At 37.4% G+C, this 23449-nt stretch overlaps 1 protein-coding gene and 1 long non-coding RNA gene across 4 annotated transcripts in view; one reads left to right on the top strand and one right to left on the bottom strand.

Moving 5' to 3' along the window:
* Positions 1-8834, bottom strand: part of LOC129373598 (uncharacterized) — a 29020-nt gene extending 20186 nt beyond the window's left edge. The window contains exons 1-2 of the long non-coding RNA XR_008607385.1: positions 8746-8834; positions 8379-8463 (exon numbers count right to left, since the gene is read on the bottom strand). This is a non-coding gene — a long non-coding RNA (uncharacterized LOC129373598). The remainder of the gene's footprint in view (positions 1-8378; positions 8464-8745) is intronic.
* Positions 8687-23449, top strand: part of LOC129373595 (glucocorticoid receptor-like) — a 58853-nt gene continuing 44090 nt past the window's right edge. For 2 of the 3 annotated variants that reach the window (XM_055051609.1, XM_055051607.1), the window contains exons 1-2: positions 8687-9159; positions 11371-12503. In XM_055051609.1, coding sequence (XP_054907584.1) covers positions 11380-12503 — 1124 coding nt within the window. In that variant the 5' untranslated portion in view covers positions 8687-9159; positions 11371-11379. The remainder of the gene's footprint in view (positions 9160-11370; positions 12504-23449) is intronic. The other variant, XM_055051608.1, reaches the window with a different exon arrangement.

Below are 23449 nucleotides of genomic sequence, written 5' to 3'. Positions count from 1 at the left end.
TCTATCCATCAAATATCTTGGAAATTGAAATCTTACTTTAAAGTTACGGTATGCGTCTTCTATTAAAAAAATCTGGTCTTTTTCGTTTTGTTAAGACAATCGCCATGTCATGAGATAGATAAACTGTGAAAAGCTCAAGCTCCACCACCTCCTCCCTGTGCTGCTATTGGTATGTAAAGAAACACACCTCCCCTGGTCAAAAACAACAAGTCAGAACCAGGAGGAGCATCTTAGCGATGCCAATCAACCTCATGGCATAAAAGCAACTCACCGTTACAAGAAAAAGGTTTATCCACCATGATCTACGACCTGGCTAACTAGCCTTAGTATTCACCACAGGCCCGGTTGACAGGGAGAAGCTGTATGATAGCAGAGAACGAGAGTGACACACATACACGGGCATAATTAACAGCGCTAAGACCCTCCTCCTGGCTCTGATTGGTTGTTTCTAGCTAGTCCTGGTAGAACTGGGAGAAGCAAGAGGAGCTACATTTTTTTTCATATATTATCTGTCTCATACTAAACTGTCATGACTGTTTCAATAAATATGTCAAGAAATATTTTTATAAAAGTTATTTACTGCAGCTTTAAGCTTTGGTGATTATGTCTAGCTAATTAAATATAGTATACATGTACACAATGCAACAATGAAGCTTGATTAAGAAAAATCCCTAAGACAAAGAACATGTTCCTGACATCAAAAGTCAACTCCAGCAGATTTGCTGCATCACTTTCACCAGCATTACATTGCTGAAAATAGATTTTCTATTTTTTAAATAGACTTCCTTCCATTGTTTACATCATCTACATTAAACACACAAGAAAAATCAAATGTCAAAAATTTAACAGATATCCATCCATTCTGTGGATATATGAATATATGTGACTGATTACATATTTTAGAATATAAATTTAATCTGTTTGTCTTATAAAGTGTTTTGATATGAGATTTGTCGTGAAATTAGTTGCCTAGTCAAAGCCCAGACCTAAATGCGAGAATATATGTGGTAATACTTCCATTCAGACACACTTCACTCCATCTTACTTTTGTAAAATGAAAATGGACAAACATTTTAGTTTTCAAATTTGCAAAGCTCGTAAGAGATGTACCTCAAACGACTTACTTGCAGCTGCAGCTGCAGGTGTTTTACAAAATATTCAATCAGCGTTCAATCCAGCATTTTTTAGACTTTTATATGTAAAATCTTTGACAACCAGTATACATTTTCCTTTTACTTCAGTTCAACAATCAAATAAAACTGCATTAACTATATTAAAGTTTGCAGTTATAGCGTGACAGCATGCTCTCATGATTAAGACTTTGGATACTTTTGTAATCTCTTTACGTTACACAATGCTATGTAAAAGAGGAAATGTTTTCAAAAGATTCTTTGACTGCTGCTGCCTTTGTGCTTTTTGATGCAAACACAAACCTCACATAAAAAAGCACTGGTTTGTGGTTTGTCTGAAAAAATAAAAGTGTCACAAAATAAAACATCATCATGGAATAAATCAAAAATAAATTAAAAACAAAACCTGATTTAAATAAATACATAAAACTGTGAATGACAAAATAAGTTATCCATTAAAAATATTTTAAGTTTTTATCTTATTTTATTTCCTGGGCACATTCACTTATTTGATGGAGTACTTATGAAATACTTATCAATAATAATAATGTCTCTCCGTAGTTTCCAAGCCCATTTCGAGTGGAGTTTTCTCTCTCAGAGTCAGGAGATCTCTTTAAGTTTGAAATACCTGGTCCACTTTAAGCACTCATTGTTTCCTTTTGGTTCTTCCGTGTTAAAAGAAATTCTTCCTTCCTCACTGCCCTTCCTGCCCAACATTACTGAGTTAAATAAGACCTGAATGAATGTCGGTGAAGGGCTTTTGGGGAAAAGTATGAAGGACTTACTGTTGGTATTGTTGATGAAGATCCTTAGTAATGCTTTGCTATTCATGTGTAACTTCAGATAGATTTTATTTTGATATTATACCAATGTTTTCAGTGGAACAGTCGTGTTAGCAGAGCTGCAGAGGGCTCTGTAAAAATGACAGTAGCTCCAAGAAAACAACACAGATCCTGAGGGTCCCTTTAAAATGCCAGTCTGATTTAGCCTCAAGGTTAAATCAGACTTCCCAGACATTGCTTCTGGGAAGCAATGTCTATCTGCAGGTTTCCTGCACCAGAATCCCTAAGACAAAATAAATTTGTCTTAGGGATTCTAAGGTCCTTGCTTGTTCTTTACTCCATGTCCTGAAAGAAAGCATCCGAACAATATTCACGTTGTGTTTTATATCCAGCCTGATGGTTCATTTTGGTCGTATCTCTTATAAAATGAAGTTTTGTCACTGTGTCCAGTTACAAACTCTCAGCTGAATCTTTGTGCTTTATGAGCTTGACAACTTGCAAACAAAACTAAATGAAAAGGAGGAACTCTGGTATCAGTGGGAGGTAAAAAAAACAATCTTTGTGGTCTCGAGTGGTCCAAACAATCTTCTGGTTAAAATCCATTTTAAGACAAAATGGACACGCCTTTCTTTCTGTTTCCTCTTTTCTGAAATTTTAAGCTAAAGTGCGTTCTAATATTTTTCTATTTTTATTTGGGAATCTTAAAAACCTAGATGGACAAATCCAGCCATGGCTGGCAGAAACACCTGTCATCAAGTGTTTGAGATACCTGGTAAATAGTCATTTACATCATAGTTGAGGAATTGTGGCAGACACTTCTTAGAATTGTTTTATTTGGCCATATTCCAGGTTTTCAAAAACATACAGCTAGTTTAATGTCATACCAGGACATGTTACAGCTCTAACACTTTTCCTTCAAAACAGCCGTTACTGTCACCTCTGAACTCTTTCATGGATCCTGACCTTTCTCAGTCTCCTGACTGTTGCATCATTGACACTGCACGGCCTGCAGTGATTTATACGTTGTATTGGGTTCTTTTGTGATTTCCAGGAAGAGTCTTTGCTTTGCTCTTGGAGTAATTTTGTGGGGCCAGCTATTCCTGAAAGGTTCCCTAGTGCTCTATAGTTTCTCCACTTAATGACATATAGTCATTAAGTGTTCTCACTGTTTTTCACTGCAGCCCAAATGTCTTAGAAATTACTTGGCCCAACATGTGCCAGATCTGGACCAGAAATGGGTTTCTTTACCTCTGCAGAGAATCTTTAACCGAATTCCAGTCAACACCCAGATCTTTAGTATTTGAACCTTTGCCACATAACAGTAAACAACCAAACAAACATCCTGACTTCTACATAAACCATTTTTTTTTCTACTTTCATATTTGCAGATAATGTTCTTGGCCTAGGACCATAACTATTCATCACTCACCTCCAAAGGACCATTAGAAGCTTGTATTCTAATTGTTCACATTCAGAAGAAGGTCCAGGTCACTTTGGTCAGGCTCAAATATCAGCTCTGAAAACAGTTACATACCCAAACCCAGATTGAGATTTATATAAGAATGTCTCCAAGTTTTATTTTTGTTTGTTTTTTCATTTCTTTCTTCCCTGTGGTATGAGCCAAATTCTCAAAATGTCTGTAAAAATATTTGGTTACTTCTTTTTAAAAAAACGTGGGTATTCTGATTTATCCAAGTAGTTTCATTCTTGTCTCCAAAAGTGTCACTTCTTTGATATAACATTTTGAAACTCAGTCAAAGTTCAACCATAATTCCTAATATTCATTGAATCTCATTCAATAGACACATTCCCACTCTAATTATTTATGCCAGCTCTCTTTTCCACCCAAATATGATCGTCTATCTAGCTTTTAGTCCTTTGAGTCAACAGAAAATACATCACAACTTTCAAGCAGATTCAAGATTTCTACAACCTGATGCTCACCAGAGAAGATGGGGTTGTGCTGGGAAGGATACTGCTTTGTAGCAAGTCTTGCTTTTTCTTCTCCTTCCTGTTTGTGCCTAATTACAGACAACTGTGTGTCAGGTGTCTGAGGCTCGAGTTACAGATGTGCTCCTATCCACCTCTTCCATAATTATCTAGTTACTGCATTGAAGCATCACCAGCTCCTTGTGGCACTTCCACAAACACAACCAGCTGTTCTGGGAACATGTAAGTGACATTGTTTTGCCACTTCAGTGGATGTTTTAGACTCTCCCTCACTCACATGCAATATTCACTAACCTTGGGGAAAATACACACAAGTATCAACAAGGCTCCAAGTCTGCTTTCAGTTTGGGCTGTTTCAAAGTCTTGCACCTTTTTCAACAACTCATTGCTTCTTCTCTTTTAGAATTATTTTGTGATTAACATTGTCAAACCAAACCAAACAATGCCACTGACCTCCAGCCCCACAACCATAAACTTTTGTTATGTGTTGAGACTTTTGTTATGTACTTTTCTTAAAAGAAAAACATTTGAGACCAAATGTTCAAAGTTTCAACATTGATTTGGTTACCACTCCTATGAAGACAGCCTGTCTTCAACCTATTGAGTTCTGCTGAGCATTCAGAAGCAAGCTGTGTTATAAAACCAAAGCAGCATAATTCCCCCCGAATTTACAGTTGCACACACATGCACATGGAGCACGGCGTGTTCAGTGTTTTCATTATTTATTGGTAAATAGGATCGCCCATTGTTACCGGGCATTAAAAACTCACAGTGTTCTCTGTGATGTTTTGAGAACAGCATGGTTTTCTCAAGCCCTTGGGAGCTCCTCTCTCTCTCCAGCTCCATTGGCATTTAATGAGACATCTGCATGCCCAGGACACATTTTGTTCCTTCTAATCAGATGACTTGGATGGAGGACCATACCTGCAGACCTCTGTCACCCCCTCCTCCTGCCTGCTTCTTTACCTTTCTGCTCCTGGCTGTTGGTTCCAGTCTACTCATCCGTTTATTTTTGGTTGTCTGCACAGACTGGACTATTCACTTTCCCTCCAATCACTTCTTCAAACTGAGCAGATATAATTTACATATTTCCATGGATTGGTCTTCTACAGAATGACTAAGAGAAGTGAAATTTTTGTCAGGGATACAAGTTGTGGATGATTCATTAAAACTTGAAATTTTCATCAAGTTAAAAGGAAAGTAGATGGTAAAATTATTTTTCAGTTACATATACAGTCCTTAGCAATAGTATTGCATTTTCTCAACTTTTGTCATTGTAAAATCACTAACTCTAATGTATTTTGGTGGAATCACATTTAATAACCCCAACACATAGTAGTGCAAAATTCCAAGTTGAGGAATAAACAACACCTAGTTTTTTTTTTTTTTTTCTGAAATCTGAAAAGTTTGCATATCCTTTCAGCGTCCGACTGAGTCAAGATATAGAACCACTCTCCGCTACAATAACAACTGCAAGTCCAATCTATCGTCTACCAACTTTACACAATTTTCCTTATTAAATACAAGTTCAGTCAAATCGGGTGGAAAGCATTAAGTGATTATTAAGCCTTTCCACAAATTCTTCAAAGGATTTAAGTTCGGTTTTTAACTAGCCAATAAATATGCTTTGATCTAAACCACATGTGTGAAACTCAAGGCCTGGCGGCCATATCCGGCCCACCATAACTTTATATGTGGCCATCTAGACTCTAATGGGACACCTAATTAGAACCTTCAATATGCTTAAAGAATCTTTAATCAATCAAATCAAAGCGGTTTTAATCTGAATACTGCCAAGTGACATCAATGTGAAAAGATCTTCAGTAATAATTAATTTTAACAAGTACTTATCAAATGCAGACGGCTAATTATTCTTATTTTGATGATGTGTTAATAGGTTTTATCAATGTATTCTGTCACTACTGGCCTTTTGAGGACATTATTAACATTTATTTGGCCTAAAATGAAACTGAGTTTCACACCCCTCATCTAAACCATTTCATTGGTCTCAACTCTTCTCACACTCCAACTTTTGCTATAGTATCAGTCTCTACATGACGTCATTCAACATCTCATCAACTTCAACCTGATTCTCAGTTTTTGCTGAAGAAAACAATCCCACAGCATGATTCTGCCACCACCATGTTTCTTTGTAACAATGTGTTCAGGGTGATATGAATGTTAGTTCTTTTAACCATACAAGTTTTTCCGAACTAGAGTAGGTGACTTCTGAAGGCTTCTGTTTTCTGATACTGTTTTTTCAGACACTGATCCATCTTTACTTCTCTCCATTACAGGGGAGATTTCCTTTCCACTCTCACTAAAAGCATCTCAATGTGAAGGACTGCAGTAAAATGAATGACTCAAAAACTGTCCACTGCCAACATCAGAACTGAGTTTCCTTAGATGGACAGTTTTACCAATTTAAAAAATAAATTGAACTAGACTGCGTTGATGCATGTCATCGACTTTGTATCTGTATTTCTGTATACAAATTAAATGTTTTTGTAAAGTACCTTGAGATGACTTTTGCTGTGAATTAGCACAATATAAATAAATGAATAAATGGCCAGTTACTTGAGGCAATGGATTTTATTTAGAGATAGAGGAGCATAAATTCACAGGAACATCACATGTTTCACTTTTTTTTCCATAAATAATCAAGAAAACCATATATATTTTCATCCCATTTCACAGTTGTGTTTTACTTTGTGTTAAACTATCACAATTTGTGGTTGTAATTTCACAGAATTTCAAAATGTTTAAAGGTATGAATAATTTTGCAAACCATTCTATATTAGACAAATTGAAACTCACTGATACCTTCATAAAAACGGTTTTCACAACAATGCCAGCAATACAATACCTCTGATTGGAAAATAAGAAACTTAATGTGGATTAGTATATATTACCAATATTGTGGAGTGGCTCCCTTTCCTGTCTTAGCCAAGTAACTTATATGTTTTCAAAGAAGATGCCCTCAGTAAGAAACAATATATATCAGCTGATTATCTTTGTAGGGAGTTTCCCTGCATAGCTGTAGAGAAGGGGCTTCAGGTTTCCAGAATGGAGCTTGCTGATATCCAACCCTTTGACCCTGCACTCTCTACTCCAGCAAAAAAAATAAATAAAAAATAACCTTCACTACATTACAGGAAAGTAAGTATGTAATAACTAATTCACAACTTTAAGCACAAACTGAAATGTCATCTGGTGCAAGGATTTCAGTCCAGAGGGTTCAAAGTTTCTTGTAAACACTACCATTCAATCAGATAGAAATGCAGAAGAGATGATGAAGCTTCAAAAATGTTTGTCAAAAAGTGATAGGTGGATAAGCAGCTGATATCTTACTGTAGTTGATTGCTTTATTGGTATCATAATTTTGCATAAATCCAGATTAGTTATGCCATAAAGCAGGAGCTAGTCTGAGACAGGCAAAGACCAAAGTGGACTTCTGCCATTTTCAAATGCAATCTTAAACAACTTCACTGTCAATTATGCAAAAGTGACTTTAAATATCAATCTTTGAACCATGGGGTCTCTAACTTCAGTTCAGTTGCTGAAACCTTTGGATGTGTATCAGCCTCAACACACCTGAAACAAGTAATTTGGCGATTAGCAAGTTTCTGTTGAATTTTGGCTGCATGTTGAGGTCATTAATATGATTCGGGTAAGTTGGGTCTGAAATTCATCTACAGGCTGCAAAGCACTGGCCCCTGAGGAATGAAGTTTGAGACCACAGCATTGTCATGTTTGCATTGTGTAGTTACACAACAATTGTTGGTTACATGGGAAGCGAAGAGTTGATCTTCCTATTTGAAACATGTACTGAGAACAGGATATGTATCAGAGTCAGAAGAGCTGCCTAGTGTTCACTTAAATCACTTGTATAGGCTATTTTGTTTTACATCATTTTACTTTTAAATCAGACAGCTATTTTGACTGAAAATATCTAACAAGTTCTGGTTTCTGCTGCCATTCCACACAGGAATATGAAGGCTGCTGCACAGCCTCCAGCTTTATCTGGGTGAACAAAGATCCTTCCTGTGTAAATCACCGCCAAGTGCAGAAATGGCAACGGGTTAACTGTATTTAGCATTTTCATGAACATATTTGTCACATTGTTGCTGCAGGAAATCTCCAAAAAATTACTTATAACACAATTATAACAAATATTTCACGTCTCGCATCGGAAGTGAAATCACAGAGTTTGATATTTTAGACTTTCTCCCTGACTTGAGCTTTCTTTATATGCCTGAGAAAGGCAACATTGAGAAACAGGAAATACAGTATCTATATGACCTCATCCAAAGGCAACTGAATCCCCCCGCCTCAGTTGATACCCTGACCCTAATCAGACCCCAGAAACGACGCTCGGTTCGACCAGAGGAGCACCGAACATGGGTTCGGCTTCCTAGATTAAATGCTTGCAGGTTAGAGGTGACACTGACAGATTCCGCAGCAGACGGAGTTTCAGTGGGTAAAAGGGGCGTTAACCGCCAAGTGCCAAACTCACAGAGAGGTCAAGCTGCCCCCAACAGGCTTTGCAGAGGAGTCCAGACTGCGCGCTTTCTCTTCAGAGTAAAAGAACCGCGACGTGCCTGGAGAGGACAAACATAAACACGTGAAGACAGCTGTGACATCTGCTCTAAATGTGTGACAGCTGGGAATAACGATACATTTTACAAGTGTGGATAAAGTGCTTAAGAGACAGTGTAAAGCGGACGGTCTCGCCCGCCCTTTATTTTGAAACACCAAAACGGAAACGCGGCTAACGTTTTAGGTGGATTTGTCTCCGCTTCTCTAACAGATCGCCCTGTCTGAGTTTGCCGCTGAGTGGGCCGCAGCACCGCGGCTCTATTATATAACTTTAATGTACTCACTGCTTTTTCTCGGCGCAGAGGGCTGAGCATTGCACTGCACATTTGGTCGATTCTTTATGGATTAACTCTGAAGATCCGGAGCGACAGACTTTTATTTCTCTTTCTCCTCTCTGCGTCCCCCTGCTGCTGACGAGGTGCATTAAAAGTTGCAGACGGATCCGAGAATCGGCGCACAGCGACGGTGTTGGGTCTTGAGAAAGAAATATCGCGGAGAATGTTTTCCTGTCACTCGGACAGAGACGTCGCTACTCGCTCTTCTGCTATTTCAGCAGGAAACATCAGCGCAGTAAGAAGTTGGGCTTATTCCACAGCTTGATCCGGTGGACACTGCGTTATTTCTCATATGTGTTTATTTCTGAAACAACTTGTTCTGACAGGAGATGACCTAATCGAGGGAGTTTTCTCTCACTTAAGGTAAGGACTACTTTCAGGTGCAACTACTTTTTTTTCTTTCTTGTTTTGTTTTTGTTTTTGTTTTTGTTGCAGCGGTAAAAACCTTGTGGTTCCCGTCGAGTAGGCCGACGAGGACCGTCCACGGTGGTGCGTGACAAGCGCGCTGACAGCCGAGCACCGAGTGGCACAGTTAGAAACGGAGAGGCGGGGGGGGGGAGCCTCACGCTGCTAAAGCGAACTAACTCGGTCTTAATATGGAGTTCCCAATAAACATGATAACAACAGTTTTAAGCGTTTGTTTTGCTCCTTCTTCAGGCAAATGATCGAGTGCAGTTTCCTTCGCAGCCAACAGGTTGATCTGATCATAAAACGCTCTGTGGAAACGTACAGTATGGGAAGTCAGGAAACCTCGAACTTTTTAAAGCAGGTTTTCCGTGAGCCGTTGCCACCCCGTTAAATACTGTTTTTAAAACTGTATTTTATTTTTGATTTAAATTTATGAACTTTAAATTTACTAACTTTTATTTTCCTAAAGCGCCATCTCCATGTTTACTTATGTGTATTGCTTTATATAAAATCTATTTTTCAAATTTTATTCTCACTATATCCCTTTTTGTTAGTTCTTTCAAACCAATTTTTGGATTTTATTTACTTATTTGTTAAACCTGATATTCCTAATATACTTTTTTTTCAGAAGATGTTTTTTAAATTGATATATTTTTAGCCTGTATAAAATATAGTTTTTTGTGAGCCTTTATTTACCTCAAATTCCAACCTTTCTATTTTTTCCTTGAAAAAAGCCCAAAGAAAAAACTACATTGAAGAGCTACTTTCATTGTCTCCCAAAGCAATAAAGCAATAATTTCCATCTGGAAAAAGTTGTTTTTTAATTTAAGTTGGATAACTGATGATTTATTTGTGTTTTTAGCTCAGCACTTGGTGCTTGGCTCAGCATAGCTTCATGCTGTGAACTGAACTGTCTGGATTGGGGTAAACAAAACCAATCAGACTCCAATCAATTCAGACATGCTGATCTGTTCTAAACTTACTGGTACTGTAGTTATTAGAACTGCACAATCTATCAATTTAAAAAATTAATGTGTGCAATATAGTAATAGCAAATGTCTATCTGGATGTTCTTTGGGGAAAATACTTTACCTGACATGCAAATAATAATATATTTGACCACTTTGGTGGACTTTCACTCCCTATAATGCTCCTAAATGGTTAAGTTAACAAAGAGTTGTGAGGATGTCATGAAAATGAGAAAAGAGTGATGGAATTGTGTCTTAATTACAATTGATAGTGCCATTGCAGTATTCAACAAAAGTATTGAAACTGAATGTCAGACACTTTCATGTGCAGTTGTCATGAATCAGAGAGGTAAGGAGAGAGACATTCAAAATGTGCACAAAACGCATAGGCGTTAAACAAGTATAGGTTAACAAGTACATTTATATGGATGGTTGCAAGACTGATTTTCAGGACATAAAATGTCCAGATAAATTTATTATGGTATTGAATGAGAAATGTTTGCCTTTACCTTGTGCTATTTCTGCTTCTTGACTCGCCACCTTAAACAGTTTGTACTCGACTGCCTGTGTTTGCCAACAGAGCTAGATGCTCGCTAAGGCCTTCAGCAAATGCCCAGCGGCCCCTCAGTGGGTTAATCTCTTCCAACAGATGCATGCTGTTGCACACACGCTCTCTGTAAGCGGGACCGTCAGCGGTTTCACTCGAAAAGCAAGTTTGTGCCTGGGCATGTCTTAACTCTTAAGCCAGAGAAGAGGACACTATTCAAACATATGAAATGCACATTTTAGTAATTTCTGCTCCGTAAAAGTTTGTGGACACATTTTCTATTCTTAGCTGTCATGTTCTATTGTTGAAGTAGTGACAGTGCTATAGTATTTCTGTGGTTTTCAAGGTAAAATGGATAAAAGAATACCCATACAGTAGAGTAGTTTGCACCATGTGTTTGCAGACACATGGTGCAAACTATTAAATAGTTTGCACTATATAATAGTGCAAACTATGAAATAGTGCAAACTGTAGTTTGCACTATACAGTATGTACTGTAATGTGACACTTTTGAACTTTGTTGACACCTGTAGCTGTAAATGATCAATATTCTAGTAAGGTTTTCTACTGCAGATGTCATTGCATTCATTAATATCACATCTATGTTTATTTCCTTATGACTCATCTGTTTATTGATAATTGTGTTTGCAGAATGACAAGATGGATCAGGGTGGACCAAAGCACAACGGTAATCGGAACGACAAACTTACATTTGCAGGGATCAGACCTGAAGTAGGCAGAGATTCAGTCAGCACATCTGGTTTACTGCTTCAACCCACAATGCATCTGCCCAGTCCCGGGTCTGTGAAACAGAGCAAAGTGGCACCGAATGGACAAGGGGGAACCAAAGACCAGGGGGAACTTGGAGGCTGCCTTGAGTCAAATAAGGAGGATAAAATGAGCAGAATGCACAAACAAGAACAGAATATATTCAACTATGGGGACAGTTTGCCTTTGTTGAACCAGAATACTTCTGATCTCGACCAGACGTCCACTTCTATCATTAACACGTCAGAAAACTCAGTCCTGGGGAAACTCCCTTTGCCTGACCTGTTCCCTCAGCAAATTAAGCAGGAAGGGATTTTCTCTCTGGACAAGGAATTAGAAACTTATGGTGGACAAGCAGGTGTTGGTTCTTGCAGTCTGGATGGGAGCACTGCTCAGCTAATTGATGATGCAGATATCTGGCAAGACCTGGACCTTCCGAACTCCCTGCCAGAAATCAGTGCTTTTGAGTTGGATTCAGAGGTGGCACATTTGGATACCATCCTCCAGGAGAGCGTCAGCGTTGGTGAAAAGTCCCTGTTAGGTAATGGGGCTCACAGTATTGGTTTGAATGGCACAGAGCAGCAGCAGCTGGTAAAGCAACATAAGCTTCAACAGCAGCAGCCACCCGGAATGCTTTCCAGTGTTGTCATCAAGGAGGAGAAGGATCCCGACTTCATCCACATCCGTACCCCTGGTGTGGTCAAACAGGAGAAGCAGGACGGTGCTAGTTCCTGCCAGTCCCAATGTCTGCAGAGTGGTATGAGCCCTCTGCATGGGGTGGGAACCATATCGTCTGCCATGGGTCTTGCCACGGGAACTGGGTACCACTATAGAGGCAATCCTGGGACAGCAGGCTTGCAAGACCAGAAGCCTTTTGGCACATACTCAAACTTGCCAGGAGTCATGGAGAGCTGGATAAGCGGAAAGAGGTATGGAGAAGCCTCTGGGATTCAGAGCACCAGTGATGGTCTTCAGTCTGCTGCAGCTTTGGGGAATTTTTCTGTCGGCTTCACAAGGTATGAATTGAATTATTACTCTAGATAACTTCATTTCCCTACCTTTGCTTTAGCTGTGTGCTGTAGAGTGGCTGGAATTTGCATTTATGAGCTTCAAGAAGTTTTGATTTTTCAAAATGCAATCAGTTTAGTGTGTTTTCCAGTTTTTGCTTCAGTGCGTAACATTCTTTAGCAAGAGAAGTCCTATCACTCCTGGGGTGCAGGGCATCTGGCGCTTATCACCTCCCAATGGGCAGACATAGCTAGACACACATTCTTCTGATGTATCCCCATTGTGTCACATTTTAGGAATGCCAAAGTTGAACTTCAAGACCTTTTTTCCCTTTAGAGGTCAGACATGGTTGGAAAACTAGCTGAAGTGTTGCCAGATTAGAAGGTGGCTGGAGAAAAAATGTTGAATGTTCAGTGAAAGAGACATTACTCTTTAAAGTGGCTCTGTTGAGTAATTTTTTATTGTAAAGATTTCATAATCCCATGAAACTGTCTAAGTGGAAGTGTCTTATCATCAAGGTGTATTGTAAGTACGTTTGTGAAAATGCATCATAGTGGAGCTTAAACACAAAGGAAATGAGAAATGTGAGAAAACTGAGAGCATGCAGCTCAGTGAGACGTGTCTGGTAGGCACACCTCACTTTCAGCCCTGAAAGTACCATCTGATAACTAGATGAGCTGCGAAGTGAAACATTAAAAAAATAGAGAGATTAATTTTTCAGGCTTCATAAGCGTCTTTTTGCATCCGAGTTGAAGACTAGATGTTGCTTGATTAATGCTGGGTGAATCTCTACAGCCTTGTTTGCAAGTAAGTGATAGATGAACAAAGGACTCAGCTTCACTGTCAGACTAATATGGTGTGTCTAACTTCCTGATCACAGGTGTAACAGCATGCTGTGTTATTTCATACTGTGTCCCTTTGATGCATGCTTGTCAATTATGTGCATGGCAGAAGCCTCATAATGCAAAAAAAAATCTTTCATGCACTCGATAGAAAAAGACACATGGTGCTCTAAAAAGGGTTGAGACTCAATCAAAATGAAGTTGGAGATCTACATTGATTTTAAATGTGTGGATGGTACAATTTCAAAAAATCTTTGCTCTAACTTCACTTTAGGTTTTGAAAAACAATTTTTGTACTTGGTAATACATTTCAGTTATGATACCAACTTGGGATGAGATTCTTACTGTTCAATAATTGTGCATCGAAAGCATGTATATGAACATCAACAGGAGTTAGTTAAGGTAGATTTGGCATATGATCAGAATTTTCAGGTTTTCCCAGTAGAAGACCTTGGGGAACCAGAACTTGCTGGAGGGAGTGTAAATCCTGTTTGGCCTCTAAACCCCTTGGGAATCTCTAGAATTTGCTGGAGGATTTCAATGGGGAAAATATGTCTAGGATTTCCTCCTGGACCTTTGACCCTGTGACACAATTTCAGATGAATGGAAGACAGTAGTTAAGGGCTAGCATTCAAGTTTCCTTTAAATTCCTCTTAAATTTCATGGAAAGTTTTCAAGTTAAAAAATCTCGAGAATATTGTAAATAATCCCCTTTCAAAAGGTATACATTTCCAGACATTCAACATTGCAACGTTTATATGAACATTTACAGTCAGAAACCATTTGTTCCTGACCTGTTTTATTATATTTTTGTATGTATGATGTCTTCATTGAGAGCAATGTGGAGCTGAAGTCGAAGTCCTAGTTTGTATACACAAACTGGATTCTGATTATTGTATTTCAAGACTCTTCAAAACATTCTGGAGTCCTGATACATTACCACCTCCCTAATCATGGGAAAATTAATATTTGTCGAAACTTTACTTAAAGGAAGGTTTCAATATTTAGTTGGAACTGAAACTGACTGTCATATTTTGTTCTCTAATGCTATCATGCTAGTTATATCGAAGTTATGAAAATGATTATTTAACTTGCAGAAACCACACTTAATAAAAAGGGGTGTAAGGCACTGGCCAGATCATTTATAGTCAGAAATATTTTTAGACAGATTAGTTCAGCTCTTGCAAGTGATACATATGCGTTTAAGCTTCCCTTCTGCCAGCTGACTCTCCATACAACCTGAGAAAACATCAAACACACCTGCACACTCTGGCCTCTCAAAGCAAACACTTGCAAAAGTGTTAATACTAATCTTTTAAAAGCTTTGCATACCTGTATAACTGTAATTGACCAAAATGGCAATTGTTTGAACTAGTGGATTGGTAGTTGATGTTAAATGCCACAATAAATAATATCACATGTCATAAATGTTTTGAAAGACACAAAATTCATCTCAAAGTGAGAATAGAAACAGAAGAGTGAGAAATCTTTATGTCTAGTAGACTAGCAAACTGAATTTGAAATTGAAACATTGAACATAAAATTAAAAAATAAACATTTTATAATGGACAACCGTTTTTATTTTTGTGGGACTCTGTAATCGCTGCATGTCATGACAGTTTTCTGAAACTTGCTGTGTGTGATGCTCGTCCATGTTTTCTATTAAAGTTTCGTCCAACCGTGCAACTGCTTCCCGATCCAGAACAATTCTTTGTTCTTTTGTCAAACGCATCTTCTTAGGTATCTCAAATATAAAAGAAATATACATTTTACATTCTCCTATGTATGGAAACTAATGGCCCACCCTTTAGAAACAGATTCATTAAACTACACATAAGCCTTAGTTAATTAAAAAAAACAGCTTTACATATTTTAGTATATTATGTCAAATGAAAGTAAACCTTACTGCTTGCCATTATCATGATTATTCCCATGACTTTGGTGTTAAGTGTTTATCCATTACTAATTTAAAAATATTTAGAAAAGTGCTGAACTCTTCCCTGTAGCTGTTTTTTATGTTATTGAGTGCGTTAACAGGACTTTGACTGTTTTTTTTGCGTGTGTGTGGGGGGGGGGTGAGGGGGTGCGCGTGTGTGTGTGTGTGTGGTGTGTGTGTGTGTGTGTGTGTGTGTGTGTGTGTGTGTGTGTGTACAGAATGGCCACGTGTACAATAGTGCGAGGGTGTCTCTTGGTCTACAAACTGTCAACTGTTTTTAATTTTTTTCTTTGCTATTTTGAGCACCCTTCTGAGAACGGTGCTGGCTAGTACTTTTGTTGCAGATGTTTTTCACCTTTTAAATAAATTGTTTTCCTCTATTAAATCCATTTGACTTGAATATTCACATGCTATTATCCAGATGTGACTGTTTAGGGTTGAGGAAGATGTAAAAATAAAAGTTCAAGTTGATTTTAGAAGTTATGTTATAATGTGTGCAGTCGTAAAACATAAGATACATAAATAACACTTTATGCAGTAATTATGTTTTTCTTCTTAACATCTTTCAGTCCCTCAAATACTTTTTTTTTTTTACAAATTTTGTGCTTGTAAATAGATGTGTGAGATGTATTTATTAGACGTTTCAAATTTCTCCTTAGCCTTTCAAAACAATTCCTGATCAGTTAACATTACAAAAATGACAATTCATTCATATCCACTGGATTGGAAAACAGGGCTATTCCTGTTTCTGTTTCTGCTCAATTTATATTATACATTACTCACCATAGTATAATATATACTAACAAATATATTACTCACCATAGAATTAAACCAATTCCAATAGGAACAGCAATATATTAGCCTTATGTTGCAGAGCAATATTTCATTCCTAATATCCCTAGAGGACCTTTGAGTGACAGTTCATTAAGGATTTAATTCAATACAGATGAAAAATGCTTGCCGTGTTGCTTTAAACTTAGCACTGAAAAAGTATCTACACTGATTCTGCAGATTTGCTCTGCGTGTTTTTCTGTTGGTCCCTTGTTGCTCTAAGTCTTGATGCAATACTGTTAAGTTTAAATATGCGTGCATATATGGAAATCAAAGTATAATTTTATCAATTGTATCCCTGATAAGCAGTCTTTTGTAGGAAATAAAAATGTGCAGTACATACTTATAGTGTTTCCATCTATGTGTAAATGGGAAGCATCGCATGTTTCTCTGATTTTATAATTGTTTCTTGTCTGCATTCAGAGCTTGTTGTTCGTTTTGGTTGTGGGTCTGACTTGAAGCATCTTAGGCTGCATATTTTTACATGTTACTGCTTGTATAGTCTGCAAGCTACTGAGATGTCATCTTGTTGCTGGAAGTTGTGACTGTGTTGTAAGAGCTCATATGCTGTTGTGTGTCGAAATGTAACAAAAGTCTTTCGATGAGGCTGGCATTTATTTTTTGTGTAATTAATTTTTTTTATATGAACATATTGTTATTTTATCTCAGGTAGAGCAGATAAAAGGTAGATGAATCCCAGTGCTGTCAGTGTTGTCTCTGTTAACTCACTTTCCTGGATTTGTAATCTGTTCAGATTATTCCAATGTAAATCTACATAGTTTGAGTTCCTGTTTACGGATATCCCTTGTTACCCTTTGGGCTACCACACTTGATATCTTTTGTTTTACTGTATCTCTCTTTCTAAATTGTGCTTTTGCTTTACATTAAGTCTTCAGTCTTTTTTCCCATAACCACTTCTGCCTTTTTCAAACGTAATTTCTTTGTTTGGTAGAATTTATGTGAATAATAATAATGATTGTTCAGAAGGGAAGAATTTCTTTTCCAGAGCTTTCTAAGCTGTGCATTTGATGTTTAAATGGTTTTTTGTGAAGTGAAGTGGAATATTTTATATTGCAGAAAATTATACTTTAACTTCATACTTGAATGGTAGCTTAAATATATTTAATGTAAATCTATTCGTAGATATTTATCCCACATTTTGTTGCTTCTCATTTTTATGCCCTTTTGTATATCTTCTCTCTGTGTATGTCACCCTGCCCCCCTCTCCTGTTTGAACTGAGTCTTTGAAGCAGGCTTTGGTTGGGTGTCACAGGTCATGGAGCCAAAGGAGGTTGAGGCCTCTAAGCAGCCAAGCTGTTGCTTTTTTTAAGATTGCTGCGGTGCCTGCTCGCTTGTTGACGCCTATGTTGGGTCTTGTGTGCATTTCAAGGTCTGTCTAGTAGGCTACATGATGGATTTGACCTATTTTACAGGACAGAGTGAGCCTTTTTTTATTATTTCCAGAAACATAAAACCGCAAACATGTTGAATGATTCAGTAAAATTTTGGAACTAAGTGGTTTGCATTGTTATTAATGAGTAAAACTTAAGGACTCAGCCTCTTTTTGTTTTAAAAAAAAGTGTTTTAAATTTACTTATCTGCTTTGAACAACATTCTGATTATGATTCATGTTTTTATTTTTTTAAATTATATATGAACTGTTAGCATTGTTTCATTGCTACAAGATTTACTATGGATTTATATCCGCCCTCTTTTATGTCGCATAGAAAATCATCATTTGAAAGAATTGGATATATGACACAAATGTTCCTGAAATACCTCCATGTAATTCGGTAACTGGGCAGGTGTGTGTGTGACCTCTTCTGCCATGGTTAGGTTGATGTGAAAAAAGAAATATGCAGCCTGCTAAACTGTGATCGGATATGTCTGGAGTGAGCATAAATATAGCCCCGATCTCACTCCCTCACTGTACTTTATAAACACGATTGAGCTTGTTGTGTTTGGCAACGGGTCAACCAGGAAACAGGAAGTGAGGAGTCTAAAGGCTGTAGTGGTTCGGTCTAATGTTCCCTCGCCCTCTTTACCATGGCAGATTGATAAAAGTAGTAAGAATGCTATGAGGGAACATTCACAGCCAATGGGTTACGCTGGCTTTCATATGCTGTAAATATTACTATTGTGCAAGATTGCATCACATCCCATATTTTCAGGAAATGCAGTGCTTGGTACAGACAAGCTTGTTTTTGAATTGGAAGACTTAAATCATGAAAAGAGACACCCCTGCTAATACTTTTTACAAGACAGTCTAAACATTTTTTAGAGGTTTGTACATGTGACTGTCTCAGGGTTTTCCACAGGAAACGGGTTTTTCTGAGGTGTTGGTGGAAGTTGCTTTCCCCTCACCACTTCAGATACTCACACCATAGACTCTGCGCTAAATCCCCCTCGACCAAATAGCTTTTTATAGCATTTGAGGCTCAAAAAGAGAAAAATTTTCAGACATTTGAACTTCGCTGATAGTTATGGAGTATTTTTATATGATCATTAGAGGTCTGGGTCTTTAAATCTAAATTTGTTTCACATTTGTCATGATTCTCTGCCCAATTGTTCATCCATTTCTTTTCATCTGTCAGCCTGAACAGGATGGAGTATCAAATTCTATACGACTATATATACGGTTATCTTTTATCTAATGTGTTTTAATGTAAAAGAGTAAGACACAGTGATTTTTGTACGTTTCTCTGAGTAGTTTCATAACTGAGGTATTCACAAGTTTTTTACCTGCTCATTGAATCCCATGGCCATGTATTGCATCGCCTTTGTTCCACACGTTCCCTTCCTTTATATTACACACTATATATAGACATATATGTTTTTGGGAGTGTTTAAACTGCAGATTTGCTGCTAATGGTTGAGACAGAACTTCCCTTTTGTGGAGCTAAATGCTGCTGGTTGTTTTCAATTGAGTCCTTGGTGAAATGATTTTTCCACAAACTGCAACTTTCATTGGTATTATGTCTGGACCATTGCCATTAAAAAGTAAAATTAACCTGTTCTCTGGAAGAATGTGAATGAACACGTGTTTATTGCAATAAAAAACAAAACACAAGTTTTTTTCCACTGACTATTGAACAGTTCATACAGAGGTAAAACCATCTCGTCAACATTCCTCGAGTTACACTTGGGTTGCAAGCCAATTATGACTTATTAATCAAGAGGCTTTTGAATCGGCTAATTTTCCAGACATCAAAAAACATTAAGTTGTTGCCAAAAACTGTCAGAGTGGAGTGTCTTTAAGCTCTTGAACTGTTTCTAGATGCAGTAGAAATAAATGGAAGTACGAAAATGTGCAAAAAGACAGTTTTTCATAATAGAACAGCTATGTTTTCCGCTCAACACTAAAATGCAGGATATAAAAATCATGCTGAGAAATAGAGTGCTTACTCTGCAGCAGAAAACTTTTACTCTGACAGAACAGTTACAGTTGATGTAATTTTGGCCAATCAGACTAATTAATTCATAATTTTTTTATATTTCTTTTATTATGCAAGTGTGCAACATTTCTTTTGCTATAATCTGAAACTTGTGCAGCAACTCAGATCCGTGGCACAGGCATTGGAGGCCTAAGGCTTGGTGTGTGGTTCGAGAATAAACTCAGTTTCAATGCAATTCTTGGATCATCTGGTATTTCATCAGAATGAAAATCCTTTTTTTTTGTTCTTAGATAATGGAATGACACCATTGTGAAAAAATAATAAAATCCTTTATTCCTTAAAGTTATAATTTCCCAGCCTTTTATTATTATTTTTTTGTTTGTTTGTTTTTTTTTTTTTTTTTTTTTTTTTTTTTGCATTAACTTCATTCAGATTAGAAACCATGAAGAACATTGAGGAATTCCATCCTTATTATCATGCTGTCTGAGAGAAGTTGTGGCAAGACTAACAGACGTTCATAATAACTGTGCATCATCACAAGTCTAATAAATTCTCCAACGTGATTAAACTTGCTTTGGTGATCATGAGTCAAGTGAGGGAATTTGCTGAAAGCAAAAAGAAAAAAAGTTTTCCTTGCAATGCTTTCTACTTTTCTTTGAATACAGTTTTGCTCTTCAGGCAAGTTGTCAAACTGTTTTATTTATATAAAACTGTATGTGTCGTCTGATGTGCTCGGCTTTTTGGGCAGTCAACTTCGAGGCTACGTCCGACTTGGCGAGAAACCTGTGAGACTAAAAGCGGGAAAAAAAAAAGTTTTCTCTACACACATTGCTTTTCTCTCGCAGTGTTTCACATTGAACTAAAGGAAAACTCGTCTGGGTGTGTCTGGGTTTGACAGCCAAAGTTCAGAGTTCAGCTATTTGTTTTCCAGCAGCAGGAGGAGCAGATTTAAAATGGGTTTTATTCCCGCTAACTGAGCTTGCACGTTTGATTTTTTTTTTTTTTAAATCCAGTGCATTAAAATGTGACAAATATGTTTTTCTGCATAATTAAATCTGACTCACTGTGCCAGAATACAATTTTGTGGAGATCTCAGCACTTAGTAAGAAAGAAGTGTATCCCAACAGCATGTGAGAAAGAGTGTGGACTGGATCAGGATTATGGGCTTTCTTTTCCTGCCCCTGTTGTTCTACAAACAAGGGTTAGGGAGTTTTCTTGACACATGATCGGTGTGAGCAGGATGACAGAGTTACCAAGGAGACTGTCAGCAGGGGGTCACGGGTTCAGGCCCCTTGAAGGGCAACCTGCCACCTGTTGAAGTGAGAGCAACTTAACCAGTCCTTTTAGGCTCAGAGTCATTGTTCTTTTTATTTACCTTTGTGCAAGCTTGTGAAACCTGGAGACCATTTCCTGCAGGTGTAAATAGCTGGGAATTAGACTTAGACTTAGACTTAGACTTGACTTTATTGATCCCTTGGGAAGACTCCCTCAGGAAATTATAGTTACCAGCAGCTCACAGGCAAAAATGTGGCACACAGTAAGCATATTGTATATTGTATTGTATTGTATTCAATTGTATTGAAGCATGAATGTATTTTGTGTTCTTGAAGTACTGAATGTCTGTTTAAATGTGAGATGATTTTGGAGTCAGAAACCTGTAGGAACCTTGTTTTTTGCTTTGATTTTTCTTTTTTTTCTTTTTTTTAATGGAACAAGTTACGAGAACCTACAGTCTTTTACTGTCCAAAAGAAGACCTTAGTTTGTTTTTATTTCAAATGGAGCTAAATTTATCTTCATTTGTTTTGCAATTCACAATAATGCCAAAATTGAGTTGTCAAAGCCTGTTGTTTAAAGCCGAATAACAAATTAGAAATGTTTTATAGGAATAAATGACCTGTTTATTAGTCACTTTAATTGTTTAGCTGCTCATATGTAATTAACAACTTTTTCAGAGCTTATGAGCTTTACATTGAGTGACACTCATACGGCATTTGGTCTTCCAGACAAACTGTGTGATAATGCACGAGTCAAATGTATGCTTATAAGTTGGCTGTGTCGACTTTGAGCTATCACATGGAAATGAAATTTTTGCTTCTCTAAATAAAATGCCTATTTTATTATTTTATGAGAAAAAATTAGATCCAGCATAATATTGCCTCCTACCAGACATTACAGAGGACCTTGTGCCATAGGTGAGTAAATGATTTACCTGAGCAAGGTAACTGTGCATGTGGAGAACAAACATTGAGGCTCTGAAGCTCTCAGCCTGTCTCGTGCTTTATGTAATCTTATGATCCATACTGGCTGCTTTTAGAGAAATTGTGTCAGTGGCCTAATTTTGAAGTAATGTATGGCATTTCAGTTCAGGTTTTTTTATGAATGCGGTTGACAAAGTGTATCTTCTTCTCCTTCTGCTGGCTGGTTGTCTCTGCCCACCTCAACATTGCTTCTGAAACTAAAATGGAAAACCGTTAAAAACTCAAAGCAGAATTTATTTACAGTTTATAAGTTGAGAAAGAAGCCTTTCCTGTAGACATAGCTCTTTGTTTGTATAGTCATATGGTGCATGGTTTAGAAAAATATATTTAGAGATTACAGCAGCCTACACATTAACTGACTCCATTGCAATATTCTCTCATAAAGCAAAATAAAAGTGAAGATTGTATCATTCTTTTGGTTTGATTTTTATTCCACGATCTCTTAATGTACTCAATAAAGTAAATTGGACTTGATAAAGATGTGTCCATCAGGCTTTTTAGGGAGATTATGCTGTTTGTTTGTTTTTTTCATGATCAGGACTTTTCAAAGCATAAAAGAGAATAAATGTGCTGCAGGTTCTTTGATAGAGGTAGTGGTTCTGAATTTGACTGAAAATTAATGCATTAGAGCATTATTCCCATTTACTGTACACTTCAAAGCATACATGATTTCTATTAGATACAAAAGATGATTCATTTTCCTGGGTGATAAGCCTTACAGACCAGAAATACTACAAATCTTTGGTTCTAATGCCTTCATTGAATCAGTTTTTGATTCATTAGACACACTGGTTGTTGTATCTCTCTAACTGATCCATCTGTGTAACTTTATTTACTTTTACTTCCAAAGAAAATACATTTTTAAAAAGATAATTTGTCTTTTGAGCTGCTGATAGTGTTGCAGTTTGTAGCGCCATTGTCTTGCAGCAAGATGTTTCTGAATGCAAGTCTTGACATGAGATCTTCCTGCATGGAGTTTGCATATTCTCCCTATGCATGCATGGGTTCTCTCTGGGTACTCGGCTTCCTCCCACATTACAAAACCATGACTGACTGGTCGATTTTATAGTCTAAATTGTATGAGTATGAGTTTGTGTGGTTGTTTGTCCTGCGTGTCTCTTTATGCCCTGCAAGTTGTGCAGCAAGAAACAATAGAAAAATATCAATAAGAATTTATTTTAAAACATTTTCCTCACCTTGATCAAAAATGCCAGTAATTGTAGAGGATTTGTTCAAAATAGGCTAGGGTTTTTTTTTTTTTAGATCTACGAGCTTTTTATTTTATTTTATTTTATTTTTAAACCGTGTCTCTCATTTTGCCCCTGAACCTGTTCGGTTTGCCCACACAGAGTTATGCGGGTCCATGTGTCGGTGTCAATACTGGTGGAAGCAAAAATGGGCGTAAACTTTATCATGAATCTAAACCAGCCGCTGCTTAACACGCCTGGTCACTCACGATTGGCTAGTGTGTGTGCAAGATAAAGATACAGTGATAACAACTGCACATGTTGTGAAAGGTTTTCATTCTTTGTAGTAATATTTAAAAATATACATCTATATTTCCATTTTGCTTGTTTTAATAGCCTGCGTTTATTCTGTCCCTTTTTGTGACTTCATTTCATTTATTGGTGTGGGAACATGGGCTGAGCTCTCAACTGGCACTCTGTCATCCTTTAAAATAGACGCTCCTC

Source organism: Poeciliopsis prolifica, unplaced genomic scaffold (genome assembly GCF_027474105.1).
Source record: "Poeciliopsis prolifica strain line A6 unplaced genomic scaffold, Auburn_PproV2 SCAFFOLD033, whole genome shotgun sequence".
Classification (NCBI taxonomy): Eukaryota; Metazoa; Chordata; class Actinopteri; order Cyprinodontiformes; family Poeciliidae; genus Poeciliopsis; species Poeciliopsis prolifica.
The sequence above is the reverse complement of the archived record's forward strand: the minus strand, read 5'-3'. Positions and strand labels throughout refer to the sequence as shown.